At 39.5% G+C, this 19,868-nt stretch overlaps 1 protein-coding gene across 2 annotated transcripts in view; it reads left to right on the forward strand.

Moving 5' to 3' along the window:
• The window catches only part of LRRN1 (leucine rich repeat neuronal 1), a 47,574-nt gene extending 28,004 nt beyond the window's left edge, over positions 1-19,570 (forward strand). For both annotated transcript variants that reach the window (XM_011996818.1, XM_011996819.1), the window contains exon 2: positions 16,329-19,570. In XM_011996818.1, coding sequence (XP_011852208.1) covers positions 16,608-18,758 — 2,151 coding nt within the window. In that variant the 5' untranslated portion in view covers positions 16,329-16,607 and the 3' untranslated portion in view covers positions 18,759-19,570. The remainder of the gene's footprint in view (positions 1-16,328) is intronic.
• The last annotated feature ends 298 nt before the right edge of the window (positions 19,571-19,868 follow it).

Here is a 19,868-nt window from a genome sequence, read left to right on the forward strand (position 1 = left end):
TCTTTGCTGTGATTATATTATCTATGAGATGGAGATAATTTCCAGGTTGGAGGTTTGTGTTTTATAATTTGCCTGGATAGGGTTTCAGTTTAGCTCTAATACAATATTGGGTCTCTGAATTTTATTAATTCCAATGATAATGGTTGAAAATATAATGGAAATGACAAATAATAATGATAATAACTCTTTACTAAGCATCTACCATGCCCAAGGGCCTTAAAGAGATTATTCATTACTCCCAATAACAAGATGAAAATGAAATTCAAAGGCAAATCTGATAGGTTTCCAGAGGTTCAAAAATGAGTATTTCAGGGCGCACGATGTGCTGGATGTTTTCCCAGTGTGTTAGGGTTCTCTTAGAGGACAGAACTAATGGGAGATATATTTACATATATATCTCTTATATATAAGCCACATATACTAATGGGAGATATATAATATATATAAACTATGTATATATTTATATATAATATATACATATTATATATATTTTATATACATATATGTATATATTAATATAGATGTATATATCTTTTATATACATACATATTACATGTATATATGTATATATTATATATTTTATATACATAGTTTATATATATTATATATCTCCCATTAGTATATGTGACTATTATATATATAAAGGGAGTTTATTCAGCCAATCACAAGGTCCCACAATAGGCTGTCTGCAAGCTGAGGAGCAAGGAGAGCCAGTCCGAGTCCCCAAACTGAAGAACTTTGGGTCCGATGTTCCAGGGCAGGAAGCATACAGTACGGGAGAAAGATGTAGGCTAGGAGACTAGACCTGTCTCTCTTTTTCATGTTTCTCTGCCTGCTTTGTATTTGCTGGAAGCTGATTAGATCGTGCCCACCAGATGAAAGGTGGGTCTGCCTTCCCACTGACTGGAATGATAATCTCTTTTGGCAACACCCACACACACACACCCAGGATTAATACTTTGTATCGCCAGTCCATCCCTTGTCAACTTGAACACATCTCCTGAGACCATACATACAAATAAAGACAATAATGAGGGCATAATTACACCTAACATAATACAACTATCCTTCCTACAACCAGAAACACACTAATCCCCCAACCCAAATACTATTACATAAAGTTAACAATACTTACATGCTGATATGAAGTCAATAAATCTTATGTCACATGATAAAGGAAAAAAAATATATTTTCTTAGTACAGGTATATACATGCACAAACATGTTTTTAACAAGGAGGAAACACTCATGACAGTCAACAGTCCTTGTTTCTGCAGCTGGTCATGTGGTTGTAGCTGGTATTGATGACTACCTTCTTGTACTACCCATTCTATATTCCCTTTGCCTTCAGCAAGCACCTCATCAGGTTGTTGTTTTTTTTTTCTCCTGGTGCAGTGACCCAAACCTTCATTCCTGAAGGTCTGGGCCATTTGTAGTCCTGCCTGGATTGGGCTGTTGTAGTTTTCCATTGACCTTAATCACAGGACATTGTAATACTAAGAGACATCCTAATGGATCTCCTGTATTCCATGCATACTCTCCCTTACTTTCGTTGTAGAGTAGCAGACTGATTTCATCTTGGTAATCTGGGTCAGTGACACCAGCCAAAACTGTAACTCCCTTCTTAGCCTCTTGACTTAAAGGTAGGGGGAGCGCAAAGTGTCCAGGTGGCAATCTTAAGTTCTAGTTTCACGGAATCATTGTGTCTCCAGGTGGCAGCGTTCCTCCCTCTGGAACTAAGATGTCTAGGCTAGCAGAACGAAATGTCGTGGGAACAGGAAAGAAAAATTTTGGTAGTGGATCACTAGGGGTGATGGTGAGTGGCGCCACTTCCACCCATTGATTCCTAGACCCATGAATTCTAGCTATGGGACAAACAGTACCATATAGTGGATGCTGATTCAGAGCATGCATGGCCTTCTGGAGAACTTTGCTGCAGCCCTGCAAATATTTTTACCTAGTTGGCGTTTTAATTGTGACTTCAAAAGGCCATTTCACTGTTTTGTCAATCCAGCTGCTTTAGGATGATGGGGAACATGGTAAGAGCAGTGAATTCCATGAGCATGAGCCCACTGCCACACTTCTTTAGCTGTAAAGTGAGTGCCTTGGTCAGAGGCAATGCTGTATGGAATACCATGATGGTGAATAAGGCATTCCATGAGTCCATGGATGGTAGTCTTGGCAAAAGCATTGCATGCAGGATAGGCAAACTCATATCCGGAGTAAGTGTCTATTCCAGTGAGGACAAACCTCTGCCCTTTTCATGATGCAAAAGGTCCAATATAATCAATCTGCCACCAGGTAGCTGGCTGATCATCCCGAGGAATGGTGCCTTATCGAGGGCTCAGTGTTGGTCTCTGCTGCTGGCAAATTGGGCACTCAGCAGTGGCTGGAGCCAGGTCAGCCTTGGTGAGCAGAAGTCCATGTTGCTGAGCCCATGCGTAACCTATATCCCTGCCATCATGGCCACTTTGTTCATGGGCCCTTTGGGCAATGACGGGGGTGACTGGGGAAAGAGGCTGAGTGGTGTCCATGGAACGGGTCATCCTATCCACTTGATTATTAAAAGCTGCCTCTGCTGAGGTCACCCATTGATGAGCACTCACATGGAATACAAACATCTTCACAGTTTTTGACCACTCAGGTCAATCCACATACTTCTTCCCCAGATTTCTTTGTCACCAATTTTCCAATCATACTTCTTCCAAGTCCCTGACCATCCAGCCAAACCATTGGCTACAGCCCATGAATCGGTATATAATCACCCATCTGGCCATTTCTCCTTCCATCCAAAGTGCACAACCAGGTGCACTGCTTAAAATTCTGCCCACTGGGAAGATACCACTTCACTGCTGTCCTTCAGGGATGTCCTAGAAAGGGGCTGTAGTGCTGCAGCTGTCCACTTTCGAGTGGTGTCTGCACATCATGCAGAACCATCTGTGAACCAGGCCCTAGTCTTCTCTTCCTCTGTCAGCTGATCATAGGGAACTCTCCATGAGGCCATCAGAGCAGGCTGGGGGAGAGAAGGCAGGGTGACCCGAGTGGAGACCATGGGCATTTGAGCCACTTCCTTATGTAACTTACTTGTGCCTTCAGGACCTGCTTGAGCGCGATCATGTATATGCCACTTCCATTTGATGATGAAATGCTGCTGTGCATGACCCACTTTATGGCTAGATGGGTCAGAAAGCACCCAGTTCATGATAGGCAGTTCAGGTCACATGGTAACTTGGTGACCCATGGTCAAACGTTCAGTTTCCACCAAAGCCCAGTAACAAGCCAAGAGCTGTCTCTCAAAAGGAGAGTAGTTATCTGCAGAAGATGGCAGGGCCTTGCTCCAAAATCCTAGAGGCCTCTTTTGTGTTTCACTTATAGGGACCTGCCAGAGGCTCCAAACAGCATCCCTATCTGCCACTGACACCTCAAGCACCATTGGGTCTGCTGGGTCATATGGTCCAAGTGGCAGAGCAGCTTGCACAGAAGCCTGGGTCTGTTGCAGAGCCTGCTCCTGTTCTGGACCCCACTCAAAATTGGCAGCCTTTCAGGTCACTTGATAAATGGGCCAGAGTAACACACTCAAACGAAGAATGTGTTATCTCCAAGATCCAAATAGGCCCACTTGGCATTCTGCCTCTTTCTTTGTTGTAGGAGGGGCCAAATACAGCAACTCATCCTTCACCTTAGAAGGAGTATCTCACCAGGCCCCACACTGCTGGACCCCTAAAAATTTTACTGAGGTGGAAGATCACTGAATTTCAGTCAGATTTATTTCCCATCCTCTGGCACGTAAATGTCTCACCAATAAGTCCAGTGTGTTTGCTACTTCTTGCTCTGTGGATCCAGTCAGCATACTGTCATCAATGTAATGGATCATTGTGATATTTTATGGAAGTGAAAAGTGATTAAGATCTCTCTGAATAAGATTATGACACAAAAGCTGGAGAGTTGATATACCCCTGGGGTAGGACAGTAAAGGTATATTGCTGTCCTTGCCAGCTGATGGCAAATTACTTCTGGTGGGCATTATGGACAGAAATGGAGAAAAAGGCATTTGCCATGGCAGTGGCTGCATACCAGATACCAGGAGATGTGTTAATTTGCTCAAGCAATGAAACCACATCGGCTGCAATTGGAGTCACGACTTGGTTAAGCTCATGATAATCTACTGTCATTCTCCAAGATCCATCTCTCTTCTGCACAGGCCAAATGGGAGAGTAGGATGGGGTCACGGTGGGAATCACTAACCCTCTGTCTTTCAAGTCCTTGGTGGTGGCGAGCAATCTCTGCAATTGCTCCAGGATGCAATATTGTTTTTGATTTACTATTTTTCTAGGTAGAGGCAGCTCTAATGCCTTCCATTTGGCCTTTCTCACCATAATAGCCTTCCAGTTCAGGGAGCCATTGTGGGGGTTCTGCCAGCTGCCAAGTATGTCTATGCCAATTATGCATTCTGGCATTGGGGAAATGAAATGACCACAGAATGAGTCAGGGGACCCACTGCAAGTTGGACCTGAGCTAAAACTCCATGAATTACCTGACCTGCATAAGCCCCTACTTTAACTGGAGGACCACAATGATGTTTTGGGTCTCCTAGAATCAATATCAGCTCAGAGCCAGTGTCTAGTAGTCCCCAAAATGTCTGATCATTTCCCTTTCCCCAGCGCAGTTACCCTGTTAAAAGGCTGGAGGTCTCCTAGGGGAAGGATAGGAGAAAGATTCACTGCATAAATTGTTGGTAATGTAGTGGGGTTTTTCCTTAAAGGGACCCAGGCTCCCCTTCATTCAAGTGGTTCTGGTTCCATACACTGGCTCCAGTCTGGAAATTGATTGAGAGGTCACGATTCTCTGTTTTTATAATTCAAATTAGTCTTTTGTCCATGCGGCCTAGAGGTTTTCTGTTTGTATAATTTAAGTAGGAATGCAGTAAGCTTCCTATTAATTTCACTTCTAGGAACACTGTGATTAATTAGCCAATGCCAGAGCTCTCCATGAGTCAGATTATTCTGATTGCTGCTTTGTCTCTGCTGTCCATTACAGTAGCTACGCCCACTTTGCCTTTGATAGTTGAGTGCTGCCACTTGGCCTCTGCCACTTTGGGATCCAATTCTTCCCACTGTATTTAAATTTTATAGTTGAGTGACTGTGGTTCCCACTGTTAGATCCAACATACAGAGAAGAGCAATTACAGGGCTCTTCAGAGATGCAGGTGCTGCCCTCACCAATCTATTTTGCAAGGCATTGGTCAAGGCTATATCTTCTGGGCTTTCCCAGGTGGGATGAGTGGGTCAAGAGTGACTAATCCACTCCACCATCTCAATCTCCCTAAGCCTTCGGATCACTTCCTCTACATTAAACCAAGGGAGATCAGGCATTTCCAGCTTACTCACAGTGGGCCATCTTTTAATCCATGTTTCAGCTAACCAAGCAAATAAACTATTAGAATATTTTTAACTCCCTGAGCTGCAACATTAAATGCAGAGTCCCTACTTAGTAGGCCCAAATCAATAAATTCAGCCTGATCCAGCTCTATATTCCCTCCACCATTATCCCATACCCTTAATTTCCATTCCCAAGCCTGTTCTCCAGATTGCTCTTTATATAATTAGAGAATTCAAACAGTTCTTTTCGAGTGTAGTGCAGCTCCTCATGGGTCACACTCTCAACCTCACCTCCAGGGGACTTTAGTAATAGGTCTAGAAGCAAACAGGAGTATTGAGAGTGGCCCCTGATGAGAATCAACATTATTTTGCCTGGCAGCTGCCTCAGGGGAGAGGCCACCACTGTTGCCTCAGGCAGTGCAGGGTTTGTCTCCTCAGACAAAGGTGGAAAGGCCTATGGCAGCATGTGTTGGGGAGGGGATGTTGCCACTACTGGGGATGGGGAAGCTGTTTCTTCTGGCTAAAAAGGTTCCTCAGAGTTTACAAACTTAGTGTCCCCAGCTTCATCAGGGTCTTCCCACACATCCCCATTCCAAGTTTCAGGGTCCCATTCTTTTCCAATCAATGCCCTCACTTTAACTATAGATACCTGGCAAGGCTGTGCATGCACCTTTCATTGCATGTCAGCCGCTAGCATAAGAACTTGTGTTTGTTTTTCCACAATTTCAGCTCTTTCTCTTCAGGAGATAAGACTCAGGGCAGTCTTAGCAGATTTGAGGCTCAGTATCTGCTTCTGAATCAAGGAGATAGAATCCCTGAGTTCATCATTTTCTTTCATCACTTTGTCCACCGAACTTAGGAGTAACCAACCAGCTTCATTATGTTTCTTGGTTCTCCACATATGGTCAAAGGTATTATATGTATAGGGTCACTAAACTCCATGCCTCTGACAAGCAGTGAATCAGCAGTGTCAAGTGCATTTATTTTGCATAAGTCTCTAAATAGTTAACACCAATGACTATCAGTGTTCTCCATACTATTAGAAGTAGAGTCCTTAGCATTTTGGGGTCTAATCATATTAAGCAGCCAACTCCAGAAGCCCCAAAATCAATGAAAGAACTCCATCCTTTAATATTCTGTTCCTTTAGAACCACTCCTGGTACCAAAATCTGTATTAGAGTTCTCGTAGAGGGACAGAACAGGAGATATATATATATGTGTGTGTGTGTGTGTGTGTGTGTGTGTGTGTGTGTAAAGGACAGTTTATTAAGTATTAATTTACATGATCACAAAGTCCCACAATAGGCTAGGCTATCTGCCAGTTGTGGAGCAAGGAGAACCAGTCCGAGTCCTAAAACTGAAGAACTTGGAGTCTGATGTTCAACGGCAGGAAGCATCCAGCACAGGAGAAAGATGTAGGCTGGGAGGCTAGGTCCGTCTCTCCTTTTCATGTTTTTCTGCCTGCTTTATTTAAAATTCGCTGGAAGCTGATTAAATTGTCCCCACCAGATTAAGGGTGGATCTGCCTTCTCCAGCCCACTGACTCAAATGTTAATTTCTTTTGACAACACCCTCACAGACACACCCAAGGTTAATACTTTGTATCTCAATCCAATCAAGTTGACACTGGGTATTAACCATCATACCCAGGCCCTAGGCTGAATATTTTTACATAGGTACTTTTTTATCATAATGTACATATATGAACCATATATACTTAGCCTTAAGTTTAGCTATGGAAACTGAATCACAGAGAATTCTCAGCTTATGATAGGGTTACATCCTGATACACCCATCTTAAGTTGAAAATATCATTATGTTGAAAATGCATTTAATACACCTAACCTACCAAAACATCATAGCCTACCTTGAATATTGTCAGAACATTTATATTAGTTTTATTGGGCAAAATCATCTACCATAAAGTCTGTTTTCTAATAAACTGTTGAATTTCTCGTGTAATTGAATACTGCAGTGACAGTTAAAAATAGAACGCTATCATATAGGTACTCAGATTTCTACTAAGTGTGTACTGCTTTCACACCTTCATAAAGTCAAAAAATTGTAAGTTGAACTAACGTAAGTTGGGGAAGGTCTACAGCTTGCACAAGGTGACACATCTAGTAAGCAGAGAAGCATAATTCGAATACAGAACACTTGATTCCTCCAGGGTAGAATTCTTTCTCCAACCCCAGAGCTGCCAGACTTTTTTTTTTTTTTCAGTAACAGAAATACAAATAACCAACTTGTTATTGTGAGTACATATTTCTTTTTTGCCTAACTTCATAAGAAGTTAATGCATATAAATCATAGTGCTAAGTCTCACCAAATAGTTTTATTCTGTTGAACTAACATCCTATCTAACACAGTTTTATGGGGAAAATGAGAGCGCTTGCCAAGTGCAGTGATGGTGATGATCATGCAGTTCATTGCCTTCAGAATTTTATACTCAGAGCAGAGTGTCCCAAATATATCTTGTTGGAAAAAAAAACCATCAAATGTAATTGTATAATTGTTTGTGGGACTCTCGAAATGCATCCCTTGCCAATTCTGGGCCTTAAAGCCATGTTTTGTTACTTAAGGGATTGTTTCTTTAAACCGCCAGACTTGTTTGTGAAACATCACCCTGGTAATTAGCAGGACATTTTCTTCATACATTTGATAGATCTAGTCAATCAGCCCTAGAAGAAAGCAATTTCACTTAAAAAAAAAAAAAAAAAATCTATTCCAGCCGTTTTTTATTTGTTGCAGAATTTAAATAATTAATTTGTATATGTTATAAAAGTTGGCCTGAATTATAATGGCTTCACTTTTTTTTGTGGTAAAAGCACTTAACATTAAATTTATCATCTCTCAATTTTAAGTGTACAGTTCAGTTGTGTTAAGTATATTCACATTATTGTGTAAGAGATCTCTAGAACTTTCTCATCTTGCAAAACTAAAACTTTATTCCCATGAAACACCAGTTCCCTCTACCTCCAAGCCCTTGGCAACCACCTTTCTACTTTCTGTTTCTGTGATTTTGACTACTTTATATGAATGGAATCATGTAGTATTCACGCTATTGTGAATGGCTTATTTCATAATGTCCTCAAGATTCATCCATGTTATAGCATATGACAGGAATTCCTTTTTAAAGCTGCATAATATTCCATTGTATGTACACACCACATTTTCGTGTGTGTGTGCAGTAGTGGTTTTTACTGATTGGCACAAGATTACGGCCTATGCTTCCGATACCCTTCCCTCTTATGCAGCTCAAATGGAAGGAAACTGATTAACACATAGAAAGCAATAGCATGCTTACAGGTTTAAACTCCTTTTGTTTTTACAAAAAGGAGTGGGATATGGGGGTGGTACAATTTTAGGGATAGTAGCAAAACTCTCCCTAGACTAGAGTGGGTGGGCCTATCTGTCCCTTGTTGCTGGTACCACAAAGAGGGTGCATTAGTAAAGAAGGGGAAGGGTTACATGTAGTTGGCCTGCTATTAAGAGGGGGAAGATAGGATGGTATCTGCTATGTACCTGTCTTTGGCCAAACGTGGGGCTAGACTAAGTGCCCCTTTCTTCTCGGCCCTCCTACACAACCCAGCTGTACTGTCTCTTGCACCTATGGGAAGGAGGTGTGAAGGAAGCTGAGAACATCTGCCTTGAGAAGAAACGGGAAACCTTAGTTTCCTTTCACTTTCCCTCGACTGAATTCCACTCCCCTCAGCTCTGGAGAGCACTGCAAAAGTCTTCCTTAGGAGTGCTGTGAAGACGCTAGGGAAGATGCTGACCCAGGCGGGTAGCCCTGAGTGGGCAAAATGAAAAACTTGACTTTCCCTGCAGTATCAAGCAAGGTTGCTTTGTAAACAAACAAAACTGGAAAATAAGACTAAATACTAAGTCCTTGAGTGCATTTGGATTGGAGGCAAGGGCTGTATTACTCCATCCCCACCCTGCCACATTTTATAAAAGTGCCAAGAAGTTTAAGGACCACAACCAACCCCACTTCCCTTCAAGCACCATTCCTTGGATTCCCCAGTTTTGTTGAGCTCATTTGGGGTTATTACTGCCACCCTCTTAAAAAATGACTCAGCCTGTTGGTTGGTCCATTTTCTACCCTTTGTATAATTATGAAACACACTCTCTAAATAGGAGACACATAAGCCCTCACTCTATAGTCCAAGGGACTAGGTGATATCATACTGGGAAGGCTAAATTGTTTGCTTTCCTGGGTGGTCCTGATGTGAATGGACAGCAGCAGGGTTCTTGTGGGATCAGAGCAGTCTAGTTTGAGCCACCACACATTTTTTCATTTTTTAAAATTAATTTTAATTTGTTTTAAGTTCCGGGGTACATGTGTAGGATGTGCAGGTTTGTTACATGGGCAAACGTGTGCCATGGTGGTTTGCAGCACCTGTCAACCCATCATCTACGTATTAAGCCCAGGATGCATTAGCTGTATTTCCTAATGCCCTCCCTCCCCTCACCCTACCACCCAACAGGCCCTGTTTGTTTCGTTCCCCTCCCTGTGTGTCCATGTGTTCTCATTGTTCAGCTCCCACTTATAAGTGAGAACATGTGGTGTTTGGTTTTCTGTTCCTGCCTTAGTTTGTTCAGGATAATGGCTTCCAGCTCCATCCATGTCCCTGCAAAGGACATGATCTTGTTTTTATAACTCAGAAATAAGACCACCCATCTACAACCATATCATCTTTCACAAACCTGACAAAAACAAGCAATGGGGAAACGATTCCCTATTTAATAAATAATCCTGGGAGAATTGGCTACCCATATGCAGAAAAATGAAACTGGATACCTTATACAAAAATTAACTCAAGATGGATTAAAGACTTAAATGTAAAACACAAAACTATAAAAACTCTAGAAGAAAATCTAGGCAATACCATTCAAAACATAAGCACAGGCAAAATCACCATTTGGTGACAAATTCACCAAAAACAATTGCAGCAAAAGCAAAAATTGACAAACGGGATCTAATTAAACCACATTTTCTTTATCCATTCATTTGTCATTGGGCATTTGGGCTGCCTCCACCTCTTGACTATTGTGAATAATAGTTGCAATGAACGTGGGTGTACAAATATCTCTTTCAGATTCTGCTTTAATTCTTTTGGATATGTACCCTGAACTGGGATAGAATCATATGGTGATTATATTTTCAATTTTTTGAGAAATCACAGTGAACAAGGGTTACAATTTCTCTGCATCTTTTCCAGTGCGTTATTTTCTGTGGTGATAGTGTCCATCATAATGAGTATGAGGTGATACCTCATTGTGCTTTTTATTTGCATTTCTCTTATGATTAGTGATATGGAACATTTTTTCATATGCTTGTGGGTCATTTGTATGTCTTTGGATAACTAAGTCCTTTGCCCATTTTTTAATAAGGTTATTTTGTTGTAGGAGTTTACAATATATTCTGGATATTAATCCATTATCATATATATAATTTAAAAATACTGTCTCCCATTCTGTAGGTCATCTTTTTTCTCTGTTGATTGTCTCCTTTGATGCACAGGCTGTAAGTTTGAAGTCATCTCATTTGTCTTTTGTTGTTGTTGCCCGTGTTTTCGGTGTCATATCTAAGAAACCATTGCCAAATACCCAAAAGCTTTTCCCTTATGTTTTCTTCTAGGAGTTTTAAAGGTTTAGGTCTTATGGTTAGGTCTTTAATGCATTTTGAGTTAATTTTTGTATATGGCATAAGGGAAGAATACAACCTCATTCTTTTCATGTAGATATCCAGTTTTCCCAACACAATTTGTTGAAGAAACTGTCCTTCATTGTATAGTCTTGGCACCCTTGTCAAAGATCATAAAGAGCATGTATAGAAGGGTTTATTTCTGGACTCTGTTCCATTGGTCTATATGTCTGTCTGTATGTCAGTACTACACCATCTTGATTACTGTTGCCTTACAGTATGTTTTGAAATCAGTAAGTGTGAGGTCTCCAACATTGTTCTTTTTCAGGATTACTTTGGCAATGTAAAATCTCTTGATTTTATATGAATTTTAGAAATTTTTCCTGTGGAAGTTACCATTGAGATTTTGATAGAGATGGCATTGACTCTGTAGATTGTTTTGGGTGTTATAGACAGTATAACAATATTAAATTTTCCAGTCTATAAACATGGGATGTTTCACCATTGTGTTTATGTCATCTTTGATTTATTTTGGTTATCTCTTATAATTTTCATTGTACAAGTCCTTTGCCTTCTCAGTTCATTCCTAAGCATTGTATTCTTTCTGAGACTTTTGTAAACGGGGTTGTTTTCTTAATTTCCTTTTCAGATTAGTCATTGTTCGTTTATGGAAATACAACTCATTTGTGTGTTGATTTGTATCCTGCAAATTTGCTAACATCATTTATTAGTTTTAGTGGGTTTTTTGTGGAATCTTTAGGATTTTCTATATATAAGATTATGTAATCTGGGAACAGATAATTTTACTTCTTTTCCATTTAAATGCCTTTTATTTATTTTTCTTGTCTAACTGCTGTGACTAGAGTTTCCAGTACTATGTTGAATAGAAATGGCAAGAATAGGCATCCTTTCCTTGTTCCCATTCTTAGAAGAGAAACTTTCCATTTTTCGCGATTGAGTATGATTTTAACTGTGGACTTTTCATATGTGACTTTTATTATGTGTAGGTACTTTCCTTCCATTCCTCGTTTGTTGAGTGTTTTTATCATGAAAAAGTGTTGAATTTTGTCAAATGGTTTTGTGCATCAACTGAGATGATCATGTGTTTTCACTTCTTCATTATGTTAATGTGATATATTATACTAATTGTTTTTCACATTCCCTTCCTTGCATTCCCGGTATAAATCCAACTTGTTCATAGTATACAATCTTTTTAATATGCTTTTGAATTTGGTTTGCTACATTTTGTTGAGAAGATTTGCATCAGTATGCATTAGGAATATTGGTCTGTAGTTTTCTTGTTATGATAATGGATTTACGTTTAAACACTATTAGTGAGTAGCTCCTGAGAAATGCCCTACATTGCAAACATCTAAACTGGCTTAAGGGCGCTATAAAAGTTGTTCTATGTATAATGTCATGTTAAAAACATTTGGTGAAATTTACTAAAGAGAATTCAGAATTAAATAGAAATAGAAATATCTTAACACCTCCTTTTGTATTAAGGATGTTTAATTCCTTGCTGCCAAAGGAATGTCTTGTAGGATGTGGAGAGGAAATTCTTATACATACATTCTTATAGAATGTAGAAGAAAAAAATGTCTTCCTCTGTGCTTGGTCTGATTTCTAACATTCTGGGTTTCCATGGTTGATTGGTTGGTTGGTTGGTTGAAAAAGGTATGTGTGTATGTCAAAGAAAATTTTGAAGATTTCAACACAATTATCTCAAATCATATAATTTAAACTAAAATGGGGGTATTAGCTGTAATAATGTTCAAACTATAGCCCCATAAAGGCTATTTCTCAATACTAATAGACTGATTTGGAAGTCTCTCACACAACTTTACTACATATTTTACTTCTTGATACATTTCCTTACATTCATTTGAAACATAAAAATTAGTTGAGGCCGGGTGCGGTGTCTCACACCTGTAATCCTAAGCACTTTGGGAGTCCGAAGTGGGCGGATCACGAGGTGAGGAGATCAAGACCATCCCGGCTAATGCAGTGAAACCTTGTCCCTACTAAAAATACAATTAGTCTGGCGTGGTGGCACGTGCCTGTAGTTCCAGCTACGCGGAAGGCTGAGGTAGGATAATTGCTTAAACCCGGGAGGCAGAGGTTGCAGTGAGCCGAGATCGCGCCACTGCACTCCAGCCTGGGCGACAGAGCAAGACTTTGTCTCAAAGATAAATAAATAAACAAATAAAAATTAGTTGAAATTCTATCTCAGTTATGAAAGGTAGCTTTATTCTTTTGGTTTTCTATTTTGAGTTATGATTGAGAAATAACCTGTGGCAGAAGTTTTCTTAGCAATTTATTGTGGCCGTTGCACCTGTTTCAAGATTCCTCTAAACAGAAACAAAAGTGAAATAAATTTGTGGAGTTAATAATAAAAATGTTATTCTCTGTGGTATTTTTTTTTTTTTAAGACAGAGTCTTACTCTGTCGCCCAAGCTGGAGTGCAGTGGTGCCATCTTGGCTCATTGGAACCTGCGCCTCCCGGGTTCAAGCGATTCTCCTGCCTCAGGCCCCTGAGTAGCTGGGAATACAGGCGTGTATCACCACGCCTGGCTAATTTTTGTATTTTTAGTAGAGACATGGTTTCACCATGTTGGTCAAGCTGGTCTCGAACCCCCGACCTTGTGATCTGCGCCCCTTCAGCCTCCCAAAGTGCTGGGATTACAGGCGTGATCCACTGCGCCCAGTCCATATTTTTTCATTTCATAGAATTTCCGGATAAAAGTCAGAGTTAAACTAGTTTTATAATACTGAAAAGTTTTGCAAATACAGGCATGTCACTTAATGATGGGGATATGTTCTGAGAAATGTGTCATTAGGTGATTCCATCACTGTGCAAATGTCATAGAGTATACTTACATAAACCTAGGTGGTATGTAGCCTATATGATATACCCTATTGCTCCTAGGCCGCAAACCTGTATAGCATGTTACTATCCTGAAGGCAACAGGCAATTGTAACACAATGGCAAGTATTTGTGTATTGAAACATAAAGGTATAATAAAAATATGGTACTATGAATACAACTTTATGGGACTACCATTGTATATGTGGTCCATCATTGGCCAGACTTTCCTTATGGTGGCACAAGACTACATAGTAAAGGGTGAAGTAACCAGACTTGGAGATGGGGAGGAGGGAGAAGAATGCCAGATGTATGTTTCCTCCCACCAAGACTAGAAGGCATCTAGTATCAGGCAACACACTTATTTCGTACTCCTACACAATCATTTCCTACTCCTGTCTCATACTTGCCAGAATCTGGATTTTTTTTTTCTTTATTGTCAGACCAGTAATGCAGTTTTCATATTTTGTATAACAAAAAAGTTGTATGACTTTTTCTTCTTACTATGAAAATATGACTCATTAAATACATAACTTTTAGTACTGGCTATTTGTATTCTTATACTCTTAGTCACAAAGATTACTATGTTTTACAAAGTCAAAAGGTTGTTAAAAGCAGCTAGCATGAATTCAGAGCGTGCTATGTATTGAGCACTGGGTTTAAACACATATGCTCGATTTTATTAGATCCTTATAGTAGGAAGGTAAAGAATACATTAGTCACTGAAGTTCTTCAGTGCTCAAGACTCAAGTGCACTATAGCAAGACAAACACCAGGAAAACATGTAACTCTGCTTTGACTACTTTAGCAAGTGAATGGCCCAGTTTGGGAAAGCAAGACAAACACTGGATCTATAATGGCTTTTTACAGCTTATAGGAATGCAGAAAAAATAGAGCCATTAACTACTAATATTATCTTTGCAAGCAGGTGAGCAGTACATATCTGACTTCAGAAGATTTTATGGAAATCAATAGATGATGGTTAATAAAAACAAATATTCTCAGCTTTCCTTCTTTCACTTGTCCTCTGACAACCACTATTTAGCTAAAACTAAATGGATTAGAGATATAAGATGATGAATAACAACTATTATTAACTTTTGTGAGCATATAATGTGAGTCAGCTACTACACTAAGAAGTTTACATAGATTCCCTTAATTTTCTCAATAATCCTATGAGAACTGTACTTGTATGAGCAACCCCATTTTATAACTGAAGATACTTGAGGCTTCAAGAGGTTATGTAAACATGTTCGTGGTCAACAGTCATTAAGCGGTGAGTGACATTCTCATGAGATTAATGAAATCATCTGTGTGAGATACAAATACATCTATTGTGTATGTTTGTGTTTTTAAATGGAGACCAGTGGTATGACAGAATGAAGTCCTTTTATTATTCAGTCAAGATCTGATGTGGCTATTCGAATATAGGAAAAACTGATGTTTTCCTTTTTTAGTTATATTAAATCAACTTTAAAAATAATAACTTTATCAAGATATAATTCACATAATGTAATTTGCTCATTAAAATGTTTGAGTCAAGAGTTTTTAGAAGATTCACAGAATTGTGCAACCATCACCACAATCTTTAGAATATTTTCGTCATCTCAAAAAATACTTTGTAGCCTTTAGCACTCCTCCCACTGTACCCCCCCATACCCCTGGCCATAGGCAACTACCAAATTACTTTCTGTCTCTGCAGGTTGTCCTATTCTGGATACTTTGTATATGTGGAATCATACAATATGTGATCTTTTATGACTGGCATCTTTCAAGCATGTTTTTGATGTTTCCATCCATGTTGTAGAATATTAAATTAACTTTTTGCATAAGAATAATTGAGCTAGAAAAGCATTGGCTGAATATGTCTACAGAATGTACCATTTAGAAAAGAAACAATTCCTGGAGACAAATGAGGTATTAACTAAAATGTAAAGATCTAAAACTTAGCTTTGAGTCTTTAATAAGCTACCATTCATGTTTTGCTTTTACTAGGAATGAACTTTTAATGTTTTGGAGCTATAAATGTAGTTTCTAAAGACATCTTTGTTTTTAAAGAAATGACATCTGCAGGCTTTCTCTTAGTGTTTCTAGTAAGTGTGTATGAGTGTGTGCACTTGTGTGTGTGTGCATGTTTAGTGACTTTACATGTGTATACATACAACTGTACACAGTCATATATGACTCTGGTGGTACATGGAGTCTAAATTTAATTGTAAAATTGAAGGAGTTCTAAAATTAGTTTTAGTATAGTAAGTGGGATATAGTAAGAATGTCCTACAATTTAAAAGCCTATTTGGTTATCCTGAATGGATTTTGAATGTATTCAATACTAGATTTGTGAGTGACTGTGCCTTTTTAGTAAACAAAAGAAAGGCTGTAATGTAGAAAGTATATGGAATAAGCATAACATCTGTCCTAATCTAATTTTCAGGCACATCTCCAGACTTCAATTTGGCTGAAGTAACTCATGCCACAGACCTGTGCACATGCCTGGAATTGAGAGACACAGTTTAAAAGACTTCAGATTGCTTTCTGCCTTTTGAAAACTCCTGAAAACCATCCTTTTGGACTCTGGAATTCTACACAGCTCAACCAAGACTTTGCTTGAATGTTTACATTTTCTGCTCGCTGTCCTACATACCACAATATCGTGTTCACGTTTTGTTAAAACTTAAGGGTGTCAGGAGTTGAGCTTGCTCAGCAAGCCAGCATGGCTAGAATGAGCTTTGTTGTAGCAGCTTGCCAATTGGTGCTGGGCCTACTAATGACTTCATTAACTGAGTCTTCCATACAGAATAGTGAGTGTCCACAACTTTGCGTATGTGAAATTCGTCCCTGGTTTACCCCACAGTCAACTTACAGAGAAGCCACGACTGTTGATTGCAATGACCTCCGCTTAACAAGGATTCCCAGTAACCTCTCTAGTGACACACAAGTGCTTCTCTTACAGAGCAATAACATCGCAAAGACTGTGGATGAGCTGCAGCAGCTTTTCAACTTGACTGAACTAGATTTCTCCCAAAACAACTTTACTAACATTAAGGAGGTTGGGCTGGCAAACCTAACCCAGCTCACGACACTGCATTTGGAGGAAAATCAGATTACGGAGATGACTGACTACTGTCTACAAGACCTCAGCAACCTTCAAGAACTCTACATCAACCACAACCAAATTAGCACTATTTCTGCTAATGCTTTTGCAGGCTTAAAAAATCTATTAAGGCTCCACCTGAACTCCAACAAATTGAAAGTTATTGATAGTCGCTGGTTTGATTCTACACCCAACCTGGAAATTCTCATGATTGGAGAAAACCCTGTGATTGGAATTCTGGATATGAACTTCAAACCCCTCGTAAATTTGAGAAGCTTAGTTTTGGCAGGAATGTATCTCACTGATATTCCTGGAAATGCTTTGGTGGGTCTGGATAGCCTTGAGAGCCTGTCTTTTTATGATAACAAACTGGTCAAAGTCCCTCAACTTGCCCTGCAAAAAGTTCCAAATTTGAAATTCTTAGACCTCAACAAAAACCCCATTCACAAAATCCAAGAAGGGGACTTCAAAAATATGCTTCGGTTAAAAGAACTGGGAATCAACAATATGGGAGAACTCGTTTCTGTCGACCGCTATGCCCTGGATAACTTGCCTGAACTCACAAAGCTGGAAGCCACCAATAACCCTAAACTCTCTTATATCCACCGCTTGGCTTTCCGAAGTGTCCCTGCTCTGGAAAGCCTGATGTTGAACAACAATGCCTTGAATGCCATTTACCAAAAGACAGTCGAATCCCTCCCCAATCTGCGTGAGATCAGTATCCATAGCAATCCCCTGAGGTGTGACTGTGTGATCCACTGGATTAACTCCAACAAAACCAACATCCGCTTCATGGAGCCCCTATCCATGTTCTGTGCCATGCCGCCCGAATATAAAGGGCACCAGGTGAAGGAAGTTTTAATCCAGGATTCGAGTGAACAGTGCCTCCCAATGATATCTCACGACACCTTCCCAAATCGTTTAAACATGGATATCGGCATGACGGTTTTCCTAGACTGTCGAGCCATGGCTGAGCCAGAACCTGAAATTTACTGGGTCACGCCCATTGGAAATAAGATAACTGTGGAAACCCTTTCAGATAAATACAAGCTAAGTAGCGAAGGCACCTTGGAAATATCTAACATACAAATTGAAGACTCAGGAAGATACACGTGTGTTGCCCAGAATGTCCAAGGGGCAGACACTCGGGTAGCAACAATTAAGGTTAATGGGACCCTTCTGGATGGTACCCAGGTGCTAAAAATATACGTCAAGCAGACAGAATCCCATTCCATCTTAGTGTCCTGGAAAGTTAATTCCAACGTCATGACGTCAAACTTAAAATGGTCGTCTGCCACCATGAAGATTGATAACCCCCACATAACATATACTGCCAGGGTCCCAGTAGATGTCCATGAATACAACCTAACACATCTGCAGCCTTCCACAGATTATGAAGTGTGTCTCACGGTGTCCAATATTCATCAGCAGACTCAAAAGTCATGCGTAAATGTCACAACCAAAAATGCCGCCTTCGCACTGGACATCTCTGATCAAGAAACCAGTACAGCGCTTGCTGCAGTAATGGGGTCTATGTTTGCCGTCATTAGCCTTGCATCCATTGCTGTGTACTTTGCCAAAAGATTTAAGAGAAAAAACTACCACCACTCACTAAAAAAGTATATGCAAAAAACCTCTTCAATCCCACTAAATGAGCTGTACCCACCACTCATTAACCTCTGGGAAGGCGACAGTGAGAAAGACAAAGATGGTTCTGCAGACACCAAGCCAACCCAGGTTGACACATCCAGAAGCTATTACATGTGGTAACTCAGAGGATATTTTGCTTCTGGTAGTAAGGAGCACAAAGACGTTTTTGCTTTATTCTGCAAAAGTAAACCAGTTGAAGACTTTTGTATTTTTGACTTTGCTAGTTTGTGGCAGAGTGGAGAGGACGGGTGGATATTTCAAATTTTTTTAGTATAGCGTATCGCAAGGGTTTGACACGGCTGGCAGCGACTCTAGGCTTCCAGTTTGTGTTTGGTTTTTATTCTTATTATGATTATTATTATATTATTTTATTTTAGTTGTTGTGCTAAGCTCAGTAATGCTCTTCTAACTACAGTGCTCAATAAAATGATTAATGACAGGTTGGGGTTCCCCTGTGCTTTTACCAGTAGCATGACCCCTTCTGAAGCCATTGGTAGAAAGTACCTTGTCCTCCAAAAAGCTAACATACAGTTTTGAAGCAGCATTGAAACTTTTGTAGCAATCTGGTCTACAGACTTTTAACTCAAGAAGCTAAGGCTAGACTTGTTACCTTCGTTGAATGATGTTAGTTGACTGTACTGTAATGTTGTATCAACTGAATTGAATGTTTGCCTTTAAACAATGAGTTTTCTTTTTCTTTCCTTTTTTTTTGTAATAAAGAGGCTTAGAACAAGCTAACAGGCAATAGAAATATGTATATCAAATTTTTTAATGTAACAACATGTTAATTGTTATCTTATTCTTTTTATCTTTAGTAGACACTTTTAAAAGAAAAGACAATTTTGTTGTGTTTAACTCACCAACGCGTGGTGTATAATGAAGACAGAACTATAATAAATTAGTTTTGTTCTGATTTTTTAGAACAATTGCAATAATGTATCATTTATAGTTCTTGCTAGTTGCAGTGGTAATATTTTTCACATCCATAAAAACAACCACCAAAATAAATCAGCTGTAGCATGTTGCTTTTTAAAGCTAGGCCCTAAAAGGTTTTAATTCTTTTTCTAAGGGAAGAAATGTCTATTTTAATTAAGATATTTTAATGAACAGGATTTCTGTATTTTAAATAGTACTGACTAGCACATAATGGGCAGTGGGAGGATAGTTCATATGAAGGAAAAAAGGTGTATTGTTGTATCCCTTGCATAAAGGTAAATATATATATATACA

This window comes from Mandrillus leucophaeus, unplaced genomic scaffold (genome assembly GCF_000951045.1).
Source record: "Mandrillus leucophaeus isolate KB7577 unplaced genomic scaffold, Mleu.le_1.0 Scaffold525, whole genome shotgun sequence".
In the NCBI taxonomy this organism is placed as follows: Eukaryota; Metazoa; Chordata; class Mammalia; order Primates; family Cercopithecidae; genus Mandrillus; species Mandrillus leucophaeus.